Source organism: Sycon ciliatum, chromosome 13 (assembly GCF_964019385.1).
Source record: "Sycon ciliatum chromosome 13, ocSycCili1.1, whole genome shotgun sequence".
NCBI lineage: Eukaryota > Metazoa > Porifera > Calcarea > Leucosolenida > Sycettidae > Sycon > Sycon ciliatum.
In genome coordinates this window covers 10,483,351-10,504,069 of record NC_088655.1, presented here as the reverse complement: position 1 = coordinate 10,504,069, position 20,719 = coordinate 10,483,351, and the positions used below count along the sequence as shown (strand labels likewise).

General features: G+C 46.1%; 1 protein-coding gene and 2 long non-coding RNA genes across 7 annotated transcripts; 2 read left to right on the top strand and 1 right to left on the bottom strand.

Annotated features, from left to right (window-relative positions):
• Positions 1-626: 626 nt before the first annotated feature.
• Positions 627-3,547, bottom strand: LOC135829818 (uncharacterized). The gene is made up of 2 exons (XR_010555931.1): positions 3,103-3,547; positions 627-1,267 (listed from the first exon to the last, which is right to left on the bottom strand). It is a non-coding gene; the product is annotated as an uncharacterized LOC135829818 (long non-coding RNA).
• Positions 3,548-3,706: 159 nt separating this feature from the next.
• Positions 3,707-6,274, top strand: LOC135829819 (uncharacterized). Its single transcript, XR_010555932.1, has 2 exons — positions 3,707-3,937; positions 5,803-6,274. It is a non-coding gene; the product is annotated as an uncharacterized LOC135829819 (long non-coding RNA).
• A 6,943-nt stretch (positions 6,275-13,217) lies between these two features.
• On the top strand, positions 13,218-20,053 carry LOC135829817 (uncharacterized). 5 transcript variants are annotated; one of them, XR_010555930.1, is made up of 5 exons: positions 13,218-13,531; positions 14,623-16,042; positions 16,377-16,450; positions 18,463-18,596; positions 18,953-20,053. XR_010555930.1 is itself a non-coding variant. In XM_065342207.1 (5 exons), the coding sequence occupies exons 2-5, from the start codon at positions 16,036-16,038 to the stop codon at positions 19,051-19,053; spliced, it is 372 nt and encodes a 123-aa protein (XP_065198279.1). In that variant the 5' UTR covers positions 13,218-13,531; positions 14,623-16,035; the 3' UTR covers positions 19,054-20,053. The 5 variants fall into 5 exon arrangements, 1 of the variants encoding a protein (XP_065198279.1); XR_010555927.1 differs by having other exon boundaries at positions 18,418-18,596; XR_010555928.1 differs by having other exon boundaries at positions 17,815-18,596.
• The last annotated feature ends 666 nt before the right edge of the window (positions 20,054-20,719 follow it).

The following is a 20,719-nucleotide window of genomic DNA, read 5'->3' as shown; positions in this document are numbered from 1 at the left end:
CGCGGGAAATTTGAGAGGTCTGGAGAAGAAAATTCTCAATGGGACTCAAAATTGACAAACAAGACGACGACCAGCGCTCGAGCATAGTACCTTTTCGCCATTCCTTCGTGCATGATACCTATTCTAATTGATAAACACTACCCTCATGTTTCGTTTCATGCGCAACGGACGAAGCGAAGTGTCTTTTTTCGTCCACGAAAGAAAGGTAAGGAAATTGTAGTCTTCGCGACACCCATCGGATTATTTAGTGGGGCATTGTGGGCCAAGGATATTTTTTCTTTTTCTTTACAACTGTCCCCAGGTACTGAGACGGCGCTGATATCCTAGGAGTTCTGTTAGTGCAAAATGCCAGGTTACTGACTTATGGCGAGGTTTGTCCACCCAAAATATGGGAGATTTCTTGGATAACATACACACATAATACAGTGAATGGTATTGCAGTGGGCATCCAAAACGGTTGAACCAAACAAATATGGTATGATACCTAGAGGCTAGGCACACAAAAATCACTCAGGAATTGGACGCAAGTCCCGGGACCTTGGTGCGTCATTACACCCGGACATTGAATGTTTGCCGGCGCACGGTTTTTGCTTCACCACTTCATACAAGTTTACGCACTCACTCAATTCGAAAGACTGGAACGAGACCAAACCGAATGTGACAACTAAGAGCGAGTTGTGCATTTGTTGGAACAACGTTCGGGCATTGCGAGAAGGATATCAGCAGGGTCCAACAATGGCAGCAACAGCACCAGGTGATGATGGAGTATCAAGGAGCTTGTATCATGCACATTACAGTGAGCAACAAGAGAAACCGCACTGTGGTACGTGAAATCAGAGCCTGGGCAGGATGATCGACACTGTACACTGTGCTACAGCGCCTCAATTGTGCGAGAGAAAACAAACAGACCAGCAAGCACAGATCATGAACTGGTACACAACATTGACAAAGCACAAACCGCACAGCAAAGTTACAGGGCATAGCCGAGCGTTTTGTTGCCAATGAATTGCTTGAGAAGGGAGCAGTATTCCTTGTAACATTGCATGGAGTATACGAGAACGCAGAGTCAGAACCAGGCGTAACAAGGCAAGACGGCTACTGTACAGGGGACAGGCTTGACGATCACTTGCATACTCGCAATTTTGGTACAACCAGGAAATTAGGCATCACGTCATACCGAAGTGGCTTCGACACGCTACATTGCATTCATAGCTGTACGGTGAACCTGTTACACGAGCTTCTGTGAAACAGACAGCATGCCAATGACCTGCAAGCACCAACAAACGCAGCCGGTAAAACAAACGCTACATAACTGCCCAACATAAACTTGTACATGCTGATGAGAAGCAAGAATGTGCTTGATGTTGGAAGTTATGCTCGCATATTCAAAAGCATGCATGGAAAAACATCAATGACATTGTTCACGAATACAACAGAAACATCATACAGGGAGAGTAAGTAATCCTTCCTCCGTTTTGTATACGCCCACGCGCGCGCGCGGTAGATGAATCCGCTTGGCATGACTTTCGATCGAGGTTGCGTTCACCGTAGAGATAGGTGAACTCGAAGCCAACACCTCTCACTTTCGCTCTACTGCCCCTTTGGGGCCGGTGCGATCCTTGTGCTAAGTTGTGGTAGTGGCTGAACAGGACAGGTGTGTGTGTGTGCACACGCGCGCGCGCGTGCGCGCATGTGTGTGTGTGTGTGTGCGTGCGTGTGTGTGTATGTGTAAGTGTGGTTTCTGAACTTTTCTCACAATCGTATAAGTTTCAAATTTTCGTGAAAACCCAGCTACACTGTGACCGGTACAATCGCATGTCGTTTACTAGTATCTGGCGGTTAGTCACATGGCATGTCGGGTATCCAACAGCACCGCACTGACAGCTTATAGACCTTATATTTAGTATTTATAGTCCTACTTCAAGTAAATGTAGACAGTCAGCATCATGAAAGTTGCCATTACGTAGAGTTAAATACAAGCCAGTCTCTAGAGATGAGCATGACTGTCTCAGGGTAATACTAGTGATAAATACAGGTACTTCGAAGTACTGTCTTTTTGATCTGTTAAGTTAACAAAAGATGGCTTTGTAGCTTCAGTCGTCCAGAATATTCATTTTATTCCGCGGTTGCCGCATAATCGACACGCAACTGTACTTGTGCAAATCTCCAAACGCTACGTAACTGGCCGACATTTACTTGTCCACGGTGATGAGAAGCACGGCTCCTAATTTTTAAATCATGAAAGGATTACATATGCAGGTACATGCATACAATGTGCACTATCCTGAAGTCGTGCGCAAATATTCAAAATCATTCACCGAACACAGAGAGGCGCACATACTGTAAAGTACCGCGAGAGCGCCCCACCTTGATTTTGCTGCGACAGATTTATATAATACAGCCAGGGAAAGGAAAATCGTATGGCAGTGCAACGAAGTTCGTACGGTGTGAGCAACTTAGTGTACTAAGGTCACACTAAGCAGGTTTTTGTGTGGAGCTCGTGTCCGCTCGAAGGCACAGATTGTCTGCAGAACGTGCAATATGTGCACAAAGTTCGTGTCGTATAACCTACAGACCGGAGACCACCCCACAATACGACCCCGAAAGGACGAGATGGTGGGGCACTCTGGCGGTACTTTACGGTACATGTAAATACGAAGGAACCACATGCGCAGCAAGGAGATTAGTCATTACTTTACTTATGAGCTGATGGATAGAAGTTTCCTTTCAGCTGACCATTACCACTCATGAAAGCAATAGTGAGTGCTGTTGTTCTGATTCACAGGTATATATTCGGCACTTAGCGCAATGTGTTAACGAAGCTAGGCACACGATTTGCATGAGGAAATCATGCAAAGATGTGGCATAAGGCCCTACAAACATGACCTAGGTAAAGGGATGCCATTATTTGCATTTGCAGTACTTTGGCATAGGATAATTTGTGGATGATTGTGTTGATCAATTTCACATAATTTCACGACAGGTCATAGTTTATTTAGTGGGGTGTTGTGGGCCAAGGATCTACGACCATGTCTTTTGCATTTCGAACAAGTAGACACTTTCAACAATTCATACAAAAAATGCCTTCAGTGCAAAACATACCGTTCGGACACACCAGGCAGTCCTTTCCAGCCTTGATTTTCAAGTGCAGACGTATCCACGATGACCTTCGAGTGAACTGCGGCTTGGAACACTTTGAATACGAACCACACACTCAAACTAACTAGACCACCGCATAGCTAGTGTATTCACGGAGCCAAAGAAGTCTCCTTTTGCCCCCACAGGGTCTTGGTTAGTTCTCTAGAAGGGACGAGAGCCATACCTAAATTCAATAAATTCTCCAATTCCAAAAGCCTCAAATGAAGGCGTCTTGGTGACTTCGTTTCCCGCGGTTGCAAATAAAATCAGCCCTTGAGTACCCCTTGAGGTATATTATGCTCCGCAGGCCGCGAAAGAGAGCCCGTTACCTGGACCCCTACTCGCGCGGGTAGAGCGAAACTGAGCACCCTGGGATGCGAGCAGCTTTTTAGTACTCCCGGGTCCAAAATCTCACCACCAGGCCGGGATGATCAAAACGTCTGCCGGGTCTGCAACCTACAAACGTGGATCTGCCGACACTGTGCTGTCGACGACATGTCCGGCAAGGCACCTCCTTGCGTGAAAGCAAGGAACGCTTTTTTTTTAGAAAGGAAGCTTCTTCTCCAAAATTTAAAAAATTTGAAAATTATTCCTTCTGAAAATATCATCGCGTTCTTGACCTCGAAGCTGACTGCTGAATGCGATTAGGAAAGAAGATTCCTGAAGATACACCAGACTGATTCTGGCAAGCCGTCTGTCGTCTAGATATGCAGTTGTTCGTCATGCATGGTCAGCAATCTTCCTCGTTCGTCCTTTCGTTTTCCTGACCACGATGATGACAAGCAGCTCTCATGCTCAGGTTAGTGCTGTACTTGTATGTCTGGGCACACAACACATCTGAGATTCACCCACTGACGTTATCGAACTGAAGAATGCAGCAAGGGTTCCTCGGATTCTCTTGATTTCGGAACAAATTTCCTTCACTTTCACCCTCTCAGTCTCTTCCCCATGCCCTCCATGCATGCACAATCGAGTTTGCATTTCAAATGTTGTTTTTACTTTGGCAGTGCGTTCGATAACGTTAGGACAGTCTAAGTTAGGTGTTCTTCTCTTCAGGCTTATTGGACGTGTACAAATTCTAAAAAAATAGCTTCCATATGCTAAACGCAGATCCCTGTGAATACGGTTCTGCTGGGCAATGATGTTTACACCAATCTACACTCTATGCTGTCACAGCATCCACAACTGATCCTCTCTCTCTGAATTAACTATTTGATAAAGCCAATCTTTAAAACGCTGTTGCATAGGATCTCGGGTGGGAAGAAGCGATGAATCGATACATGGCATTGTGAAGAAAAGAAGAACAAATTCACATTGCACGTGAGACTCGGTTAGAAAGACTGAGTTTCTGCATTCATAAGAATGTCACACCCCGGGGATCATGATAAAGAAAACATATGTCGTGAAAATGACTGAAAGAACCAAAGAAGTATTTGATCTTCCAGCCAGCTTAGCCTGGTACTACCATACTAGCAGTGCTACCAAGTACCAGCCCTCCATATTTTCTGTATTTGTACGGAAAATCACTCCTTGTGCGCACTACAGAAATTGAGCAAATGGTATAGAAAATCGGAGAGGATCAATCAGCTGTGTAGAAGCATTGCAAGTGTAAGCTGAGTGATGAATAGTCTTGTACCAAAGCGAGTGCATGCCGTACCACAACAACATGTACATGTAGCACAAAAATAATAATGTCGTGAGTGCAAGTCACACATGTTTTACACTACCAAATGCAGCCACCGACATGCATGTGCGTGTCAAAAAACATTACAGTGCAAGTATGCATGCAATGTACACGGCAGTACGCAAAACACGGCAAGATACGGAAAATCAGAAGTCTGAGTACGCAAAACAGACTCAATTGGTGGGCAGCTCTGTACTGGCCTGTACGGAGGGAGTGAATCTCAATGTGTGCAATGCACGCACTTTGGCCGACAGTGAAAACTATGCAAGTCGTGTTGGTTTGCAGGATGAATGTGAGTCCTTTTAGACAAGCGCCTTAGTGGAGTAGCCCACCGAAAGAAGAGTACTTGACACCGCGAAGTGGAGTCTGCGCATACAACAGTGAGGGGGTAAAATTAGCTATGACTGATTCTGCATGTGTTCTGCATGTGTGTCACATTACACTAGCAGATAGGCACACCTGTTGTTCCAAAAAGATGCTTATGTCAGTGTCTGAATATGTCGTGTACCAGGTAATATTGTTGCCAGGATCTCACGGTGAGAGTCAGACTTGAATATGGTATCAATAGATTATCAATATCATACATCACCATGTACCACCCAAAGTATAATAGCCGAAGGACCCGTTTGTGTGGTGGTGTATGATTTCGTGAGCAAGATGAAGTGGCTACAGATGTGTCTTATATAACACCCTAAGAAAAGATCATCAATTCTGGGGAAAGTGATTCTGGTAGCATGTTGTATCCAGTGTGGCATGACAAAGACTCCCTCGATTTAGCCTGTGGAGAATCCGTAAATACATAAATACAATACATACAGGCATCGCAACCTTCGGATTATATGCTCTTTTGCTTGCCTCCTGGAGTGTGGTTGTACCTTGGTTCACTGTATTAGAATAATAGTAGACTTTGTTTTTCGAATTCGTTTCTATAACATTAGGTTTCTTTCTGTTGCTGCTATGTCTTTTCATGTGTTTTACAGGATTGCCATCTGTTGATGAATACCACTCTGAGGCACTCTCACGAGCGAAGGTGTTTGAGAATCCATGTCGGAATGATGGTCATGTTGGCCTAAAGGTGCATTACATTGCCGATACTCGCCACCTCCACCCTGGAACATGTTCAATTTCTGTTTCTCGTATGGAAGGACCGAACAGGTTGTTTTCCTGTCTCAGTGGACCACTCAAGACTGAACAGCACTGATGGAAGAAGATTTGCCGTGAATCTCGTTCACATAATCAGCCTGTTTAATTGCTGTACTGAGGTGACTGCTTCATAACAATGACCATGCAGCATTAATTTTGGATAGTATTGCAGTGCCCCTAAAATTGGAGAATATCGAATTTCTCTGATAGCATTGTGATTCATTTGTGAATAAACATCACTACTCTTTTTGAGTAGCATAGCAATGACAGAGTTGGTTTAATGTATGACAAAATGGAGCCGCTTTTTAACTTAAACCTGTACTATAATCAGTACCGCCGGAAGCAGTTTTTGATTGGTCCGGTAGTTTCATGGCGGGTACACACGTCCTCCACGGTAGGAAACGTTTGTTGGTGGCCAACAAGTTGGTCTGGTGATAACCTGACCAACCAGACCGGCGGGCCTGATAATTGTGGGGCTCATGAGCAGCTCAAGTACTTAGTATGGTTTTGGACATGTCCCCAGTTAACCAATGAGAATAACCGGAAAACAAGGGGGGCTTTAGATACCGGGCTGACTTAACAAGAGGCAGGATAAGCGCGTTACGGGTTGAGCTTGTCGAAAACCAATTGTACTTCATTATGTGTGAAGGGGTTTTATGAAGAAATATTTTATGAACCAGTGTACAGAGATGGTGCTTATGACGAAAGGAGAGAGGAGAAGTGTGTGAAAGTCGATAAAGGGCATCCGAAGGAACACATCGATCCTTGTTGTAAAGAATATTACAAGTAAGTATAAATCTATGGTTGAAACCTACTTCCCCAAGCGTTCTCTGTTAAGTATAAAGGTCTACTCTATCAGTTCATGTATTCTGTGAAGTGACATGACCATTCGTGGGGACCTTGCTCATAACTGCAAAAGTCCTCGTCTGATTTTTCCGCATCAATTGAACGTTATACATGTGCATGTAGTGAAAGCCACATGCAAAAGGCTGTTCCATGGCACTCATCTGCCACCAAGCTCTGGGTTCATTGGCTGAAAATATTCTTCGGCACAGTAAAGTCGTGCGCCCAAGAACGTGGAAGCCTACAGAACATCCAACCTGGAATACTAAGAACACCACAGCCCAAAATTAAGAATTGCGGTGTAGGTTTGTGCTGTTGCCAAACACCGGGATTGTTATGTTGCACATGTATCTGAGCTTTACCACTACATACACGTCTGTCTTTACAAAATTACCAATCTGCAGACAGCATGCTGTTTCGTCCTTTAGTTACTAATGGACTCATCAATGCAGCACAGAGAAAATGAGGCAGGTGAATGTCCTAGGCTAGAGAGCATCAAATACAGGTATAGAATCATGCCTTGCAGATCTCGTTACGGCCCCTTCGATGCATGTCTGAACATTAGATGGCTGTGTAGCTTCAGTTATCTCAGAATATGTACTATTTATCCAGCAGCAACAACGTTGGTCACACAACTATTCACTATAATGAGTATGCGTTGGAACACTTTACCCCGAGTCATACTATAGCAGTGTATGCCATGCATGGGTTTACCTCACACACTGAATTTCATAATTTGACATCCAAATCACAGAAGAGTGGTGTTCCAAACTTTACGTAATTGCACTCCATGTCCTGCGAGCTACAGTAGAATACTTCAATAGAAAATTTCTTATAGCACGTTCTTAGAAACAAATCGTATAGGTTCGAGGCTGTCAACCCAGAAATTTGTGATTTCACAGCCATAGATGTTACCAGTCAGGTCACTGTATACAGTAGGTATGCAGAAGAAAATAATAGTAACTCTTTGTGGAAGAGCTGTGCCAAAATGTGTACAGTACAGTAAATTAATAAAAAATGAGAAAAGCAGTGACAAGGCTGTGCATGATGTAGATCTACTCGTACCAGTAAGTACAGTGCACCAGTGAAATTGTTGGTGTAGTACCGGTATACTACTATAATTATGGCATGGCCCATGCCACTACAATCTATTTGCAGTGGGCCGCAGTAGGCCAGTGCAACAGAAAGCATTTCAGAAGCTGTGTGCAATGTTAACATCTATGACATACAAGTAAACTGCCATATAGCACAATCGATTACTCTCAGCCCACATAAGTACAATGTAGGCCAATCAGTAGTATAGATACATAGAGCACACTCTACATCATACATAGTCGGCACCAAATCTATGTTGTCGATGTACTTTGCAATGATGACATGATGGCAAGCGTGCTTGATTCATCATAATACTGCCTTGTACTTGGTTGGAAGTTAGTTGTAAGTTCAGTGGTCGAGGTAAGCAGAGCTGCTCCAGCTTTCAGAATCCTGCATGAAAAAGGCAGAAAGCAAATGTAGGTATAATAGTAGCAAGCTGATGTAAAGAGCCTGTCTTTCAATGCAATAATTCTATCCACTGCATGGACAGACCTGGTGCTTCATTCACCTCTGTTTCTTGCTTTCTCAGAAAACCTACTTCCTCCTTCAGCCATCTAGCTCATGATATACATTAATTTTTCTTTATGCCTTTTCAGCCGTGGTTGACTTTCGCCCCTCCTGTTTGATTGGCAATTGCAGTCAACCTGGGGAATACTGACCCTCGATTGTGAATGAGAAAAGTGTCGCTATTCGCATTGTTGTTACTCGTGAGGTTGGAAGTATGCAATCAAATGTTCACTAGATCTGAAGATTGTGTCGTTATTTGCGAGTTGTTTTGTAAACCCGAGGTAGATTATTCACAAGGTTGATTGTACATGCTATGGGATGTACAATAACTAACCAAACAATAATGGTGTAACAATGATTTGAGTCCATATCCAATTGGATGAACCTAGAGTGCATGATCCATTCCAGAAAGGCGACTTCAGTGAGTCTTGAATTGTCAGCAGCATCATACTTCCATCGAGCTTTTTTTCTTTTTCGAAACGACCCTCTCTTTTCAATTCGAACGAAGGTCAACATACGATTATGGCAGGCATGCACGCACTGATCTTCACTGTATACATGTGCATGTATACTGTACTGTAGTCTGTGCAGTCAACTAGTCGTGTTCCACTTGGCTTACGGTAAGTATCACTACAAGTGCATAGTAGCCCCCCCCCCCCCCACCCCGGGGAGTGCGCGTGAACGGCAACTGTGAACTGGTAAAAGAATTATTCGACACCTTCGTTCGTTTCGATGGAGAAGGTTCATCTGGCAAATTGAGGCCTTCGTTTCACTCCTAGCCCCAGGAGTGAAATTTTCACTCCTTGGCTGCCTGTTTGAGCCGTCCTTGTGGAAGGGTTGATTTATGCATGCCCGCATATACATGTACATGTAGACCTTATTCAATAAACGTCACAATCACGTGAACCAGGGTCCCGGGAACCAGGGAGCGGCAAGAGACCTGCACTCAGTGCACAGTGGACTCGGCGTGGGAACATAGGAGTAGAAAAATACCGGTATTTTACTACTCCCTTGTACGAACTGGGCCTTTCTTGCCACTCGTTTCACGTACGCGTGCCCCAGCTTACAACAAATCCCTGGAGGCGAGTCCAAAAATCACGTTATCGAATAAGGTCTATAGAAACACAGATCACGTAGAACTACCCCATCCGGGGTCACAACTCACAACGTTTTGGGTACTTAGGTCTCATGTCGTCTCCCCAGGTGCTATGAATCCCTGATGCACATGTATCTACATATACAATGTAATCGTAACTCTACCAATATTGCGGACGATGACCCTCCCCCCCCCCCCCCCCCCGGCAAACAGAAAGTCGCTATGTCCTGGCCGAGTTTATCTTTTAATTAAATGGTTTTCTCGGTTGGGATTTCATACCTGACAACCATCCCGATTTGGCCGGGACCGTCCCGATATCGAGGGCGGTAATAGGCACCCAAAAGTGCACTAGTTCCATGCCTCACCGCGAGCTTCTTTTGTATACATTTTCATGCCTAGGTATGTCATTGGATCTCAGGTTTGCAAAGGTTGGCAGGTATGGGATTTGTAGAGTGACCAGTTTTGACTATTGCCACCTGCTGTGCAGAAGTGTCATTCCTACATCCTGGCTGCAAACGTACCCCCCCCCCCCCCCCCCACACACACCACCACCAACAATGTTCGATCCTATTTACAGGACCTCACTCTATATGAAAGTGTAGCAGAGGCACTGCCAAAGTATAAAAAACAGCAATTGAAATGCAAGCTGCATTGTGCATGCATGGAGGGCATGGGGAAGAGACTGAGAGGGTGAAAGTGAAGGAAATTTGTTCCGAAATCAAGAGAATCCGAGGAACCCTTGCTGCATTCTTCAGTTCGATAACGTCAGTGGGTGAATCTCAGATGTGTTGTGTGCCCAGACATACAAGTACAGCACTAACCTGAGCATGAGAGCTGCTTGTCATCATCGTGGTCAGGAAAACGAAAGGACGAACGAGGAAGATTGCTGACCATGCATGACGAACAACTGCATATCTAGACGACAGACGGCTTGCCAGAATCAGTCTGGTGTATCTTCAGGAATCTTCTTTCCTAATCGCATTCAGCAGTCAGCTTCGAGGTCAAGAACGCGATGATATTTTCAGAAGGAATAATTTTCAAATTTTTTAAATTTTGGAGAAGAAGCTTCCTTTCTAAAAAAAAAGCGTTCCTTGCTTTCACGCAAGGAGGTGCCTTGCCGGACATGTCGTCGACAGCACAGTGTCGGCAGATCCACGTTTGTAGGCTGCAGACCCGGCAGACGTTTTGATCATCCCGGCCTGGTGGTGAGATTTTGGACCCGGGAGTACTAAAAGTAAAAAGCTGCTCGCATCCCAGGGTGCTCAGTTTCGCTCTACCCGCGCGAGTAGGGGTCCAGGTAACGGGCTCTCTTTCGCGGCCTGCCGAGCATAATATACCTCACCCCTTGGCGCACGGACTGTGAAGCTTGGAGAGCTTGGAGAGTCGGAGAGGATATAAGAACAGCTCTCGAACTTTTCGGAGAGTCTCCAACTTTTCCGAGAGGATTTAAGAACGCACCCTAACGTTACATGACTTTCTTTCACTTTGTTTGGTGGCGCCAAAATTCTTAAACTATCACCTAGCCGTTAGAAAATTAATGTTAGCAGCTGGTGATTGCATTTATCACCTGCCATTTTCTTGGAACCCTGGCACTGTGTTGCTGGAGAATTGCAACTTCTCATTCTCACACTTTTCCCGTAATCTTGCGCCCATGTTTTGTAGTATAAAGCGGGATTCACAGAAGCTTTTTTACGATGCGACGCGATCTGCGACGGACGCGTGCGATGCGAACTCGCGAAATACCATTCACAGAAAAAGTCAGTGATGCGACAACATCTTGCTGATTTGGCTACGTCACCATGATATTCGCGCGGTTTGATACAAATTAAATTTTATAGGCAACTCTTGAACCTTTGTACAACTTTGCTGTAGAAAAGGTCAAAATCGTACGCCAAATCGCTTGTCGCATCGCATCGCATCGCAAAAGTTGAGCCAAGCTCAACTTCTGCGATGGCCTGCGATGGCCCAGTTGCGGCACTAGGAGTGGAGTGCGACATGGCTGCGATTTGGGGTTTTCCCGGTTTCGCGCCTGTCGCATCGCAAAAAAGCTTCTGTGAATCCCGCTTAAATCTGACCATCTCCACCTGATATCATCCTATTCAATATCACCTTCGCTGATGAGCCCTATGAAGGCGAAACAGCTGTCAGGAGGAATTTCAGTATCTATCCGCAACCCTTCCTTGGTTGGTGTGTGTAATGGCTACCGAGGGTAGCAGTGAGTCGGCCGTGAGAGCGCATGGAGGAGAGGAAGAGTTCTTTACATTTTATTGGCCGAATAGTACCGTTCACCATTTGAAATAACAGCCTGTCAAGTGCACATAATAAACCACGCTGTTTGACTTCTTGACCTTCCTTCGAAAAAAACACTTGGAAAGTCAAGAGGTCAATTGTTACGCATGTAACATTATCTGTTTATTTAATAGTGAGGCTAAGATGCACGTTGTTTCTGACGGGACGCGCAATTTCATGTCAAATTTGGCGTAAAACTCCAGGTTTCGACACGAGCTGCAGGTCGCCCGCGTTGTTTTCCAACGTGCGAGCTAAATAAGGCGAGCTGAGCTTTTCCCGTCACGTCAGAAATAGCGTGCATCTTTAAAAAAAAAAGCTCTCTATTATTGGCATACTGGCAGATACATGTATGTGCCCTCATGGCTAGCGCTGTTCGGGTATACATGTATACATGTACATGGATTATTATTATTATTTATTAATTTTTTAATTCCCGTAGCTATGCAGAAGACGTTACTTCAGTAACGTCTGGCGCTAGCCAGGGTCCACACAGCTTTAATTTGGTGTTTGTTTGTTTGTTTGTTTGTGTCACGGCTGGAGCTATCTTGTATCTGTCCCGTATCTGTCCCGTATCTGTAGCTGTGACTACAAAGGCTCTACAGGATTGTACATCACAGCTGTCCACAATATTTGCGGGCTCCTGTATCTGTCCCGTACCGTACCAATATTCGTCGTATTATGTATACGACTCCCTGATGTAGAGGGAGATTTGGAAAGAAATAGGGAGACGAGGAGGAAATTAAATTAGAATAGACGCCGAATAGGTGATAGGATGCACCAGCATAAACATACTTTGGAAGAGAGATCCCGTCGTGTCCAAAATAAGCGTGAACGAGCGATTCAGCGCCAGTCACAGGAAACGTCGGAAGAGAGATCCCGTCGACTCCAGAACGCCCGTGATCGGCAGAGTCAGCCGGTCCAGGCAACGTCAGGACAGACATCCCGTTGAGTCCAGAACGCCCGTGATCGGCAGAGTCTAAGCCGGTCCCAGGAAACGTCAGGACAGACATCCCGTCGAGTACAGAACGCCCGTGATCGGCAGAGTCAGCGGTCCCAGTAAACGTCAGGACAGACATCCCGTCGACGCGCAGAAAAACTAAATCTGCAGCCTCTTTTGCCGTCGGACAGGATACGTATTTTAGGAGACTGTAGAGTTATGTAATGTCCAAATTTCGACGTGAGCAGCAGGTCGCTCGCGTTGATTTTTCGACGTGCGACCAAAATAACACGAACTGAACTTTCGCGTCGCAGACATCCCGTCGACGCGCAGAAAAACTAAATCTGCGGCCTCTTTTGCCGTCGGACAGGTTACGTATTTTAGGAGACTGTAAAGCTATGTAATGTGCTCCACAGGCAACCATGCATTCGGCGTCGTCATTGGCTCAACAGGTCAATGTACATGTATTGCTACAAACAGTAGGATCGCCAAGCCCTACTCAAGGGCCAGTTTTATTTGCAACCGCGGGAAACAAAGCCCCCATGACGCTGTCTTTTCAGGCCTTCAGGAATGGCCGAAATTCCGAAATTTGTGGAGGACTCTGCCTGGCCCTCGTCGTCTCAGAGGCCGGCCAAGGGCAATCAAAGGGTGTTTTCGACTCCGTAGGGATACCTTCTACCCCAATATGATATTAGTTTGAGGATGGGCTGCGTGAAGCGCAGTTACACGGCTGATGTTTGTTGGACACTCGTCATTTCCATTTGCATTCATCAATCATTGGGCTCGAAAGAACTGGCTGGTAAGTGAAAACTGTATAACTGGCACTAAAGCCACTTGGTGGGTAGGTTACCGCAACACTCTAGTTTATCAAGCAACAAAAGAAAGCAGTGTACGTGCTTGCCACACAACGCGGCACGAAATTCCCAAAGGTGTGTTGCTATTATGTGAAAAATCACGACTAATATTTTCGCATAATCAGGGGCAATATGTCTCTGTTTAGCATAGCAATCATGGACAATGCATGTCTGCCGCATCTATTGACAAAGAGCGAATGGTATAAAGTAATTGTCGTGCATTCCATAATGCTGATGAATTTGTTTTGCTAAAATAATACACCAGTAAATTAATGAAGGTGGATATGCATATGTAATGTATCTGGTGACTAAGAGCGAAGGGTATAAGGTACTTACCGTGTATTCCATAATGCTTCGACCTGAAATAGTAAGTTTCAATCAGTGGTGCCCTGATCTGTTTGGCAGCAACGATCTTGCTTGATCCATTAATATTCTTGCCACATTGATAGTATTGACGTCATTATATGCTTCATTTTTACTGTGATGTGTTAGTCAGAAGGACGTGCGTATAAAGCTGTGTAGGGCACAGAAAAGATACAACGTCGAATCCTTTGTCAGAATTATTTGAATGGATGATATGGAAGAGACGTAGAGTGGAACATGTACTGGAAGTAAAGTAAATTATCGTGTCCGTTCCGGAAGGGAACTCACGACGGCCGCTAACACCCGGTAAACCCTAGCCAACACATCTAACATTCTAACTAGTGAAGCCTCTTCATGAAATTAAATGTGTGTTATGGCCAAGATTAATTTTACACTGATAACTCCTATCATGCCACTGAATGCCATTAAAATAAGGAGCAGTATCACCAGTTGTGGTGTTAATTGGTTATCCCAATGGATCCGCAGCTCTGAAAGTGAACGTAGATCAACATCTCATTACTGCTACTGTACCACTACCGTCATATATCAACATACCTTGTACGTCAGCATGTGATATCATTGTCACTGTCCATGTCACCATTTAGGCTCTCCATGGCCATTGTGCCTCTCTCATTATCACCCACTGTGATTTGCTGTTGTTGGGTTTGTTCAGATTCATCGTCACTGGAGGATTCACTGCTGCTGCTGCTGTGTTCCAGGGACACTACAAGCCTGCCCGTGTTGGTGCAGTGGCGACATTTGCACCCAGGACCACAGATTTTGCCAGATTTCCGGCATTTGCATCGCTTTGATTCGCAGCTACCCTTCTTGCAGCTGCAACCCTTGGTCAAAGCCAAGACCCGTTGCCTCACCACCTCTGCATGCTCCTCTAGCTCCCAATGAATAGAAAGTGCATTGTCACACAAAAGCCACCCATTTCCATTCAATGGTGGGCACTGTACTGTGGGTCGCTCAGCCTGGCGCCACATATCCAATACCCAGCAAGCACGTTTCCAGTGAAGAAGCAGGGCAGACGCTGATGGTACACAATCATCTTCCGCATCAACTCGTTGCCAAACAGCATCCCTGATCTTTGACAGCCAGGTATTGTGCTGGTCGACTGGTGTCTCTGTAGCTTGTTGTTTGAACAATGCGTGCGGGCTGTTGGCTTCAAAAGCTGCAACATGCTTTTGATAGTATGCTGTGCCCACGAGTCGTAGGAATGCCAAGTATCCACGCTGTCCGTTCTGCCTGTGTGTGTCACTCAGCAGTCCCAATGCATCCACGCCGCTCGTGATGAATGAAGCATATTGGAACATGATCTTGTAGAATGTTAATTTGCTGATGCCAGAGAAGTAGGACAAGTAGTCACACCCAGTCAGAACGAATAGTGCTTGCAGTAGCATCAGACGACTATCGCTGGGCACCTTGGCCAAATCTGGATCGCCATTGATGGCCTTGGCCAATTTGCTTAGGAGCAAAAACTTCCGTTCCGGTGCACCAGGCATATCCAGTTGTACAGCTATACTTCTGTCTGCGACTTCCCGTCCAGATAGGGCGACATGATAGGTATCCGTGTCTGGACTGTACACGACTACTGGGTCGTTTGCTGCCGCGTGACGCCACACTCGAGAGTCGGCCTCTTCTGCATCGGACGCATACACGTCTAGCTGTTTTACCACTGGATCACCGTACGCTGTCCCAAGTGCCTTGCCAGTGAATTCCCCGTCCAAGCCACCTCCAGTCACAAAGGCTTGATGCGGTTGCCGGAGAAAGTGCAGGGAATTGAAGAGGCTAAATGTGGTAATGAAATTAACTAACATTCTCTTGCATTTCCGACAAGACAAGAACTTCCTCCAGCTCTTTGGCAGTGCCATGTCTCCAGTGATTGACTCATGGTTGCAGCACAGCTCTGATGTGCACAGGGTAGACGCATCGCCCACGGCATCACGTTGCTCTCGGAGAAGATCCTTTGGGCTGACACCAGCTACGTTTGGGTGGTCGAAGACCAGGTGAACCGACTGTATGCCCAACCTATACCAAGGCGTGATCCACCGTTGGATGAGGAACGTGGCATAATCCGCGAATGTCCGGTGAGTACCGATTGGTGAGGTGTTAATCACGAACATAGCATCATGGATGATGGCTGTCGTAGCTGTTAGCATCTGTGAGGGAAGTTTTGCTGTGATGATACCATCATACCGGCCTTCAAAGAATTTAGTGACAGTCGATTTAACACCTTTCCTTGGCAGCCTGCCATCGTCTGTAAGAGCACGGGGTGTCACAATCAGCTGTTCGCCAATGCCATTTGCAGTTGTGCCATGTGTCTGCGAGAAAGCAAGGCGGCGTTTGAGGCACGTTGTGACCAGTTTGTTGTCTTTGTTTTTCTGGCTGTGGGCTTTCTTCCTCTCGCTTGCCTTTGCAAAGGTACGCAATCGATGCTGTCGTTGAGGAGGGCTAGCGCTTGGGATGCGGAGGATCCGACTCTCAACATACGCAAGGTATGTCCGTGTGCCAGTACTGTAAAAACTTAACAAATCTGCTCTCATTTCTTGCGTAGCCACTTCACCAGTGAACACGTTGTGCAGTACCCGTGGGCCATTGTTGTGGAACAGGCCTGCATCTGTTAGGAGTTTCTCCATGGCTTGGCAGTTGCCTTTAAACACAGCTTCGCTTGGAGTGGTCCCGCTTGTGGCTCCGGATGTACTCTTCTCTTTGCTTGGGTTAATTGTGGGAAAGAGCTGTGCTGAAAGATTGGACATCATGTGCGCTCTTTGTGGCAAGTAGTGCACTTGACGGTCGAAGTAATCCGCATCAGGTGTCACTAGCGCTTTTTTTAAGTTGCGATTAATGCACATTTCGTGTGCCTCGTCAATTCCAACTGTGTTGAATGACGTCTTCGAGAGGCCAACCGCAAACCCTCCATTCTGGAAATGCTGCTGGATCTCTTGTGGCAAAGCGCCCATGTGGCTTAGGTGTCTTGGCACCAACCGCAAATAGAACGTTCGGTCCAGAGCATGAAACAGTGGGGCAGCCATTTTCAGTGCTGCAATACGCAGTTGCCAGTTGCGTGACCGAATGGCTACCCAAAGAGCAATGTAAACAATGCAATCTCTGCTGGCGAACGCACTCCAAAATTCCCACACCTCATCGTACTTGCATTGTGCATCGCTGTACGTTGCCGAGCATGCGTCCAAGGACATTGTTATCACTTGGTATGCAGACAGAATGAAGTTGTGCGTCTTCCGGAAATTGCCACATTTCTCAAGGCTGGTGAGAGCTTCACCTTTGAATCCCATTGCTCTCGCAAGTTGCTTCAGGCCCGCGTCCCAGTACACCCTCATCAGTACGGGTTGCAGAGCTTTGAGCGTGTGCCAATCGCCAATGAATGGCACAACCCAATCGAGCTCACTGCCGTACTCTGACTGCAGGTTTAGCAAATGGTCATAAGTTTTGCCGTCTCCAACCACGCAAAGCCATTTTGTAATTTTGCCAACGCCGTAGATGCCATGCAGCTTATCTAGCACAGACTTCATTGTTGTTTTGGAGTCTGCTGGCTCGTTAATTACGCCGAGGTACACAATGTTAGACTCTTCCGCAGGTTTGTCCTTGAATACCTGCGTGAAAAACGGTTTCAGGCCAGTCTGTTGCTCGGCAGAAGTGTACGCTTTCAGCTGCTCTTTCAGGCGATCCAGTTCGATGGTCTCCTGAGCTCCCATTTTGAAATTGTCTAGTGTAAGTACACTCCTGTCGTACCAACATTCTGAGCCAGAAAATCTTAAGCATGTCTCCTGATTCAACGGCGCCACAACCATGTTTGTAACTGCACCAGTTCTTGCTGTTGTGTTAATGCTGGGTGCTGCAGGTGACGTAGCTGCTGCAATTGTCGGTGCTGCTGTTGCTGCTGTTGCCTCTCCTGTTGTTGCAACTGGTTTTGCTAGTACCGGTGTGGCTGTTGTGGCTGAACATGGCGTTGCTGCTGCTGATGATGAGGAGGAGATTTGCGTTGATGCTGTTACGATTGGAGCTGCGACTGGCTCTTCTGGTACTTCAGCTGGCTGTGCTGTTGTATCAGTTTGTGCGGCTGTGGCCGGCTGTGGTGCTGCTGCCACTGCTGGCGACCATGCTGCAGCTGTTGATGCTTCCAATGGCATTGCTGCTTCTGTTGCTCCTCCTGTTGTTGATTGTACATTTGCTGCGTTTACTTCACCACTAGCTGAGGTTGTTGCTGCGCTCTGGAGCTCCTTCTGGGTTCTTCGGCGAGTTCTCTTAGTGGCTGGCTCATAATTGCTTGTTGAGCACAGAAACCTGTCACTGTGACCGGGCATTAGGTCAGTTGGCGATGTTGACGCCGGACACGTAATCGGCATAGGGTTTACGTGTTGTATTGTGGTGCCATGGAAACCACGCCGGCTGTCTTCGCAGCTCACTCTTTGCCACTGCATATCTTTGTCGATATTATCCACAGATGCAAGGGAAAATGTATGCAACATCATGTCTTTCTGAACTCCAGCGGACATATGTTGGTCAACCATTGCCATCTTGTAGCGATCGAATGTATCTCGTCCAGCAACTATTCCAAGCTTGGCAAGGATTTTCATCAGCTCGTTTGAATGACTATAAGTCTCCACGGCGTCGCTCAGGAGGGTATGTATTGGGTATGTACATGATGGCATTGATGCATGAAGCATACATGCTACAATGTTAAGGCAGCGCATCTTCTTTGTATGTTCAAATTGTGACTCTGTGGCTTGGCAATTAGTGTACTCGTTGCCGTACACCATGCGCCACACTGTCTGCCATAAATCTGAATCCATGTCTGCAATGATATCACTGAAATCTGCTTCGGATAGTACCGTACCATTTGCGTACTCTTTCCCATGAAAAAGTTGTGCCTGTCCTTTCACTTTCTTGTTTATCATTGTGGACACTTCTTCCAACAGTGTAGCCATTCTGGAGTTGTCGCTGTTGTTGGTACTGCTTGTATGTGTTGCTGTGCTCAGGGCGGCTGGTTCTTGCCTCTGCTGTAGAAGATTCCGTCGCTGCTCCACCATGGAGTAGTAGAGTGACTGCAGCGTGTCTGACCCATTTCGGTGAAGCATGATTCCATGCTTCCGGGACGCACCAAGTTTTTTAATTGAGGCATGGTGGTCAAGACGATGTATCAAACGATAGAGCAGCCACCTAGCGTTCCTTCCAGTTTGCTCCTTGTCTGCTTCCTCATACACCTCGTGTACAGTCACCAGAAGGACAGCTCCCCGATGAAGCAATTGCTCAGCGGCGAAACGTTCAGCTACCAGCTGCGCATCATGCCCACGTGCCAGTGACTGATCAATGCTAGTGATGAGGGACTGCAGCTGGTGATCTGTGCTGGCCGGTGCGTCATCACCAGTCCCGCCAATGTCTCTCAGTATATTAAGCTGGGCATTGTAGCATGTGGTGCAGTACCAATCCTCCGGTATGACCTCTGTCTCACAGTTTACTTGCAGGAAATGCTGGATTGAAGGAAAGTTTGGTGACTTCCGCCTCGGTGGTTGTAGGCGCTGTTTGCACATTCCGCATGCAGGTCTATTGTATGCCTGGTTATAATGTAGGTTGCACATTGGCTGCTGGGATGCATCATGGCAGTGCATTTCACTCTCACAGTCGTCAACACTGCACAGTGGCTTTGCCGGTTTGCCGGCTGCTCCTCGCTGGCAGCCATTTCGCAGTGCCTTCACGCAAGGCCAGCATACACATGCAGTATTTGGTACGGCTGTTGACAGCTTTATAGCTTCCCAGTCCTGTATCATTTGTGGATGTGTAAACTTGTATGTTGGCTGTTTGCAAATTGCGCAATCTGGACCGCATTGCTGACCAGGATGAAGTTTATCTCCAGAAGTTGTTCGTCCCATTTCTATTATTGAAATTGGCCGTTTCCTTTCATTAATTATTATTATGGTGTGATCATTGTGCCATTGTTGCCAGCTTCCATCACTGTTTTTGTATTATTTTCCATTGACACCATACACCGAGTACTGAAAGAGGTTCACCTTCTACTCAGTACGAGAGTATAGTATTATTATGACTGTATGACACGAATTTCCACTAAAAATATGGCAAGCCGAAAACCTGGCGAGTACAGAGTAATCGGGTAACTGGCACTAAAGAGAATCCTGTCACCGACAGATGGAAGCAATATCTGTGCACACATGCAAAAAGAATTGAAATCGGCTAGTGCCAAACAATGCGGCACGAAATCTTCGGAGGGACGTTTTGAATCCAAGAATTGATTTACCTTCCAGAGAGCCGACGAAGACGACACTATTTCTCATCTGTGGCCTTCGCTAAAAAATCTCAGGGGACTCTGTATGTGTAGGATTGGGTAGAGCGTACGGAATGCAAGCGAAGTGGAGTATTTTCAGTGCGGTGGTTGTCTTTGTTTTCGTCGGCATATTGTTGCCTTGAGAATTTTCGTCCACGGAGGGCTTCAAATTTCCCGCGACTGCAAATAAAAGTGCAACTTTTAGACGGCTTTTTTGAATCTGGCGATCCTACTGCAAAAAGGCCTGAAAATCCGATTACTGTATTAAAATTAACTAATTTTCGCTGGCGATTTAATTTCGCTGATTTCGCCGCTTGGTACCAACCGGCCAAAGTAAATCGCAGGCCAAAGTTTGTCATATGCAAATGATGCATGATTGAGCAATGGATGCATGTGAGAGCAAAAAAACCAATCGATTTCAAATTTGACGTTAAATTGCGCGTCACGTCCTGAGCTTCCAAGCTCT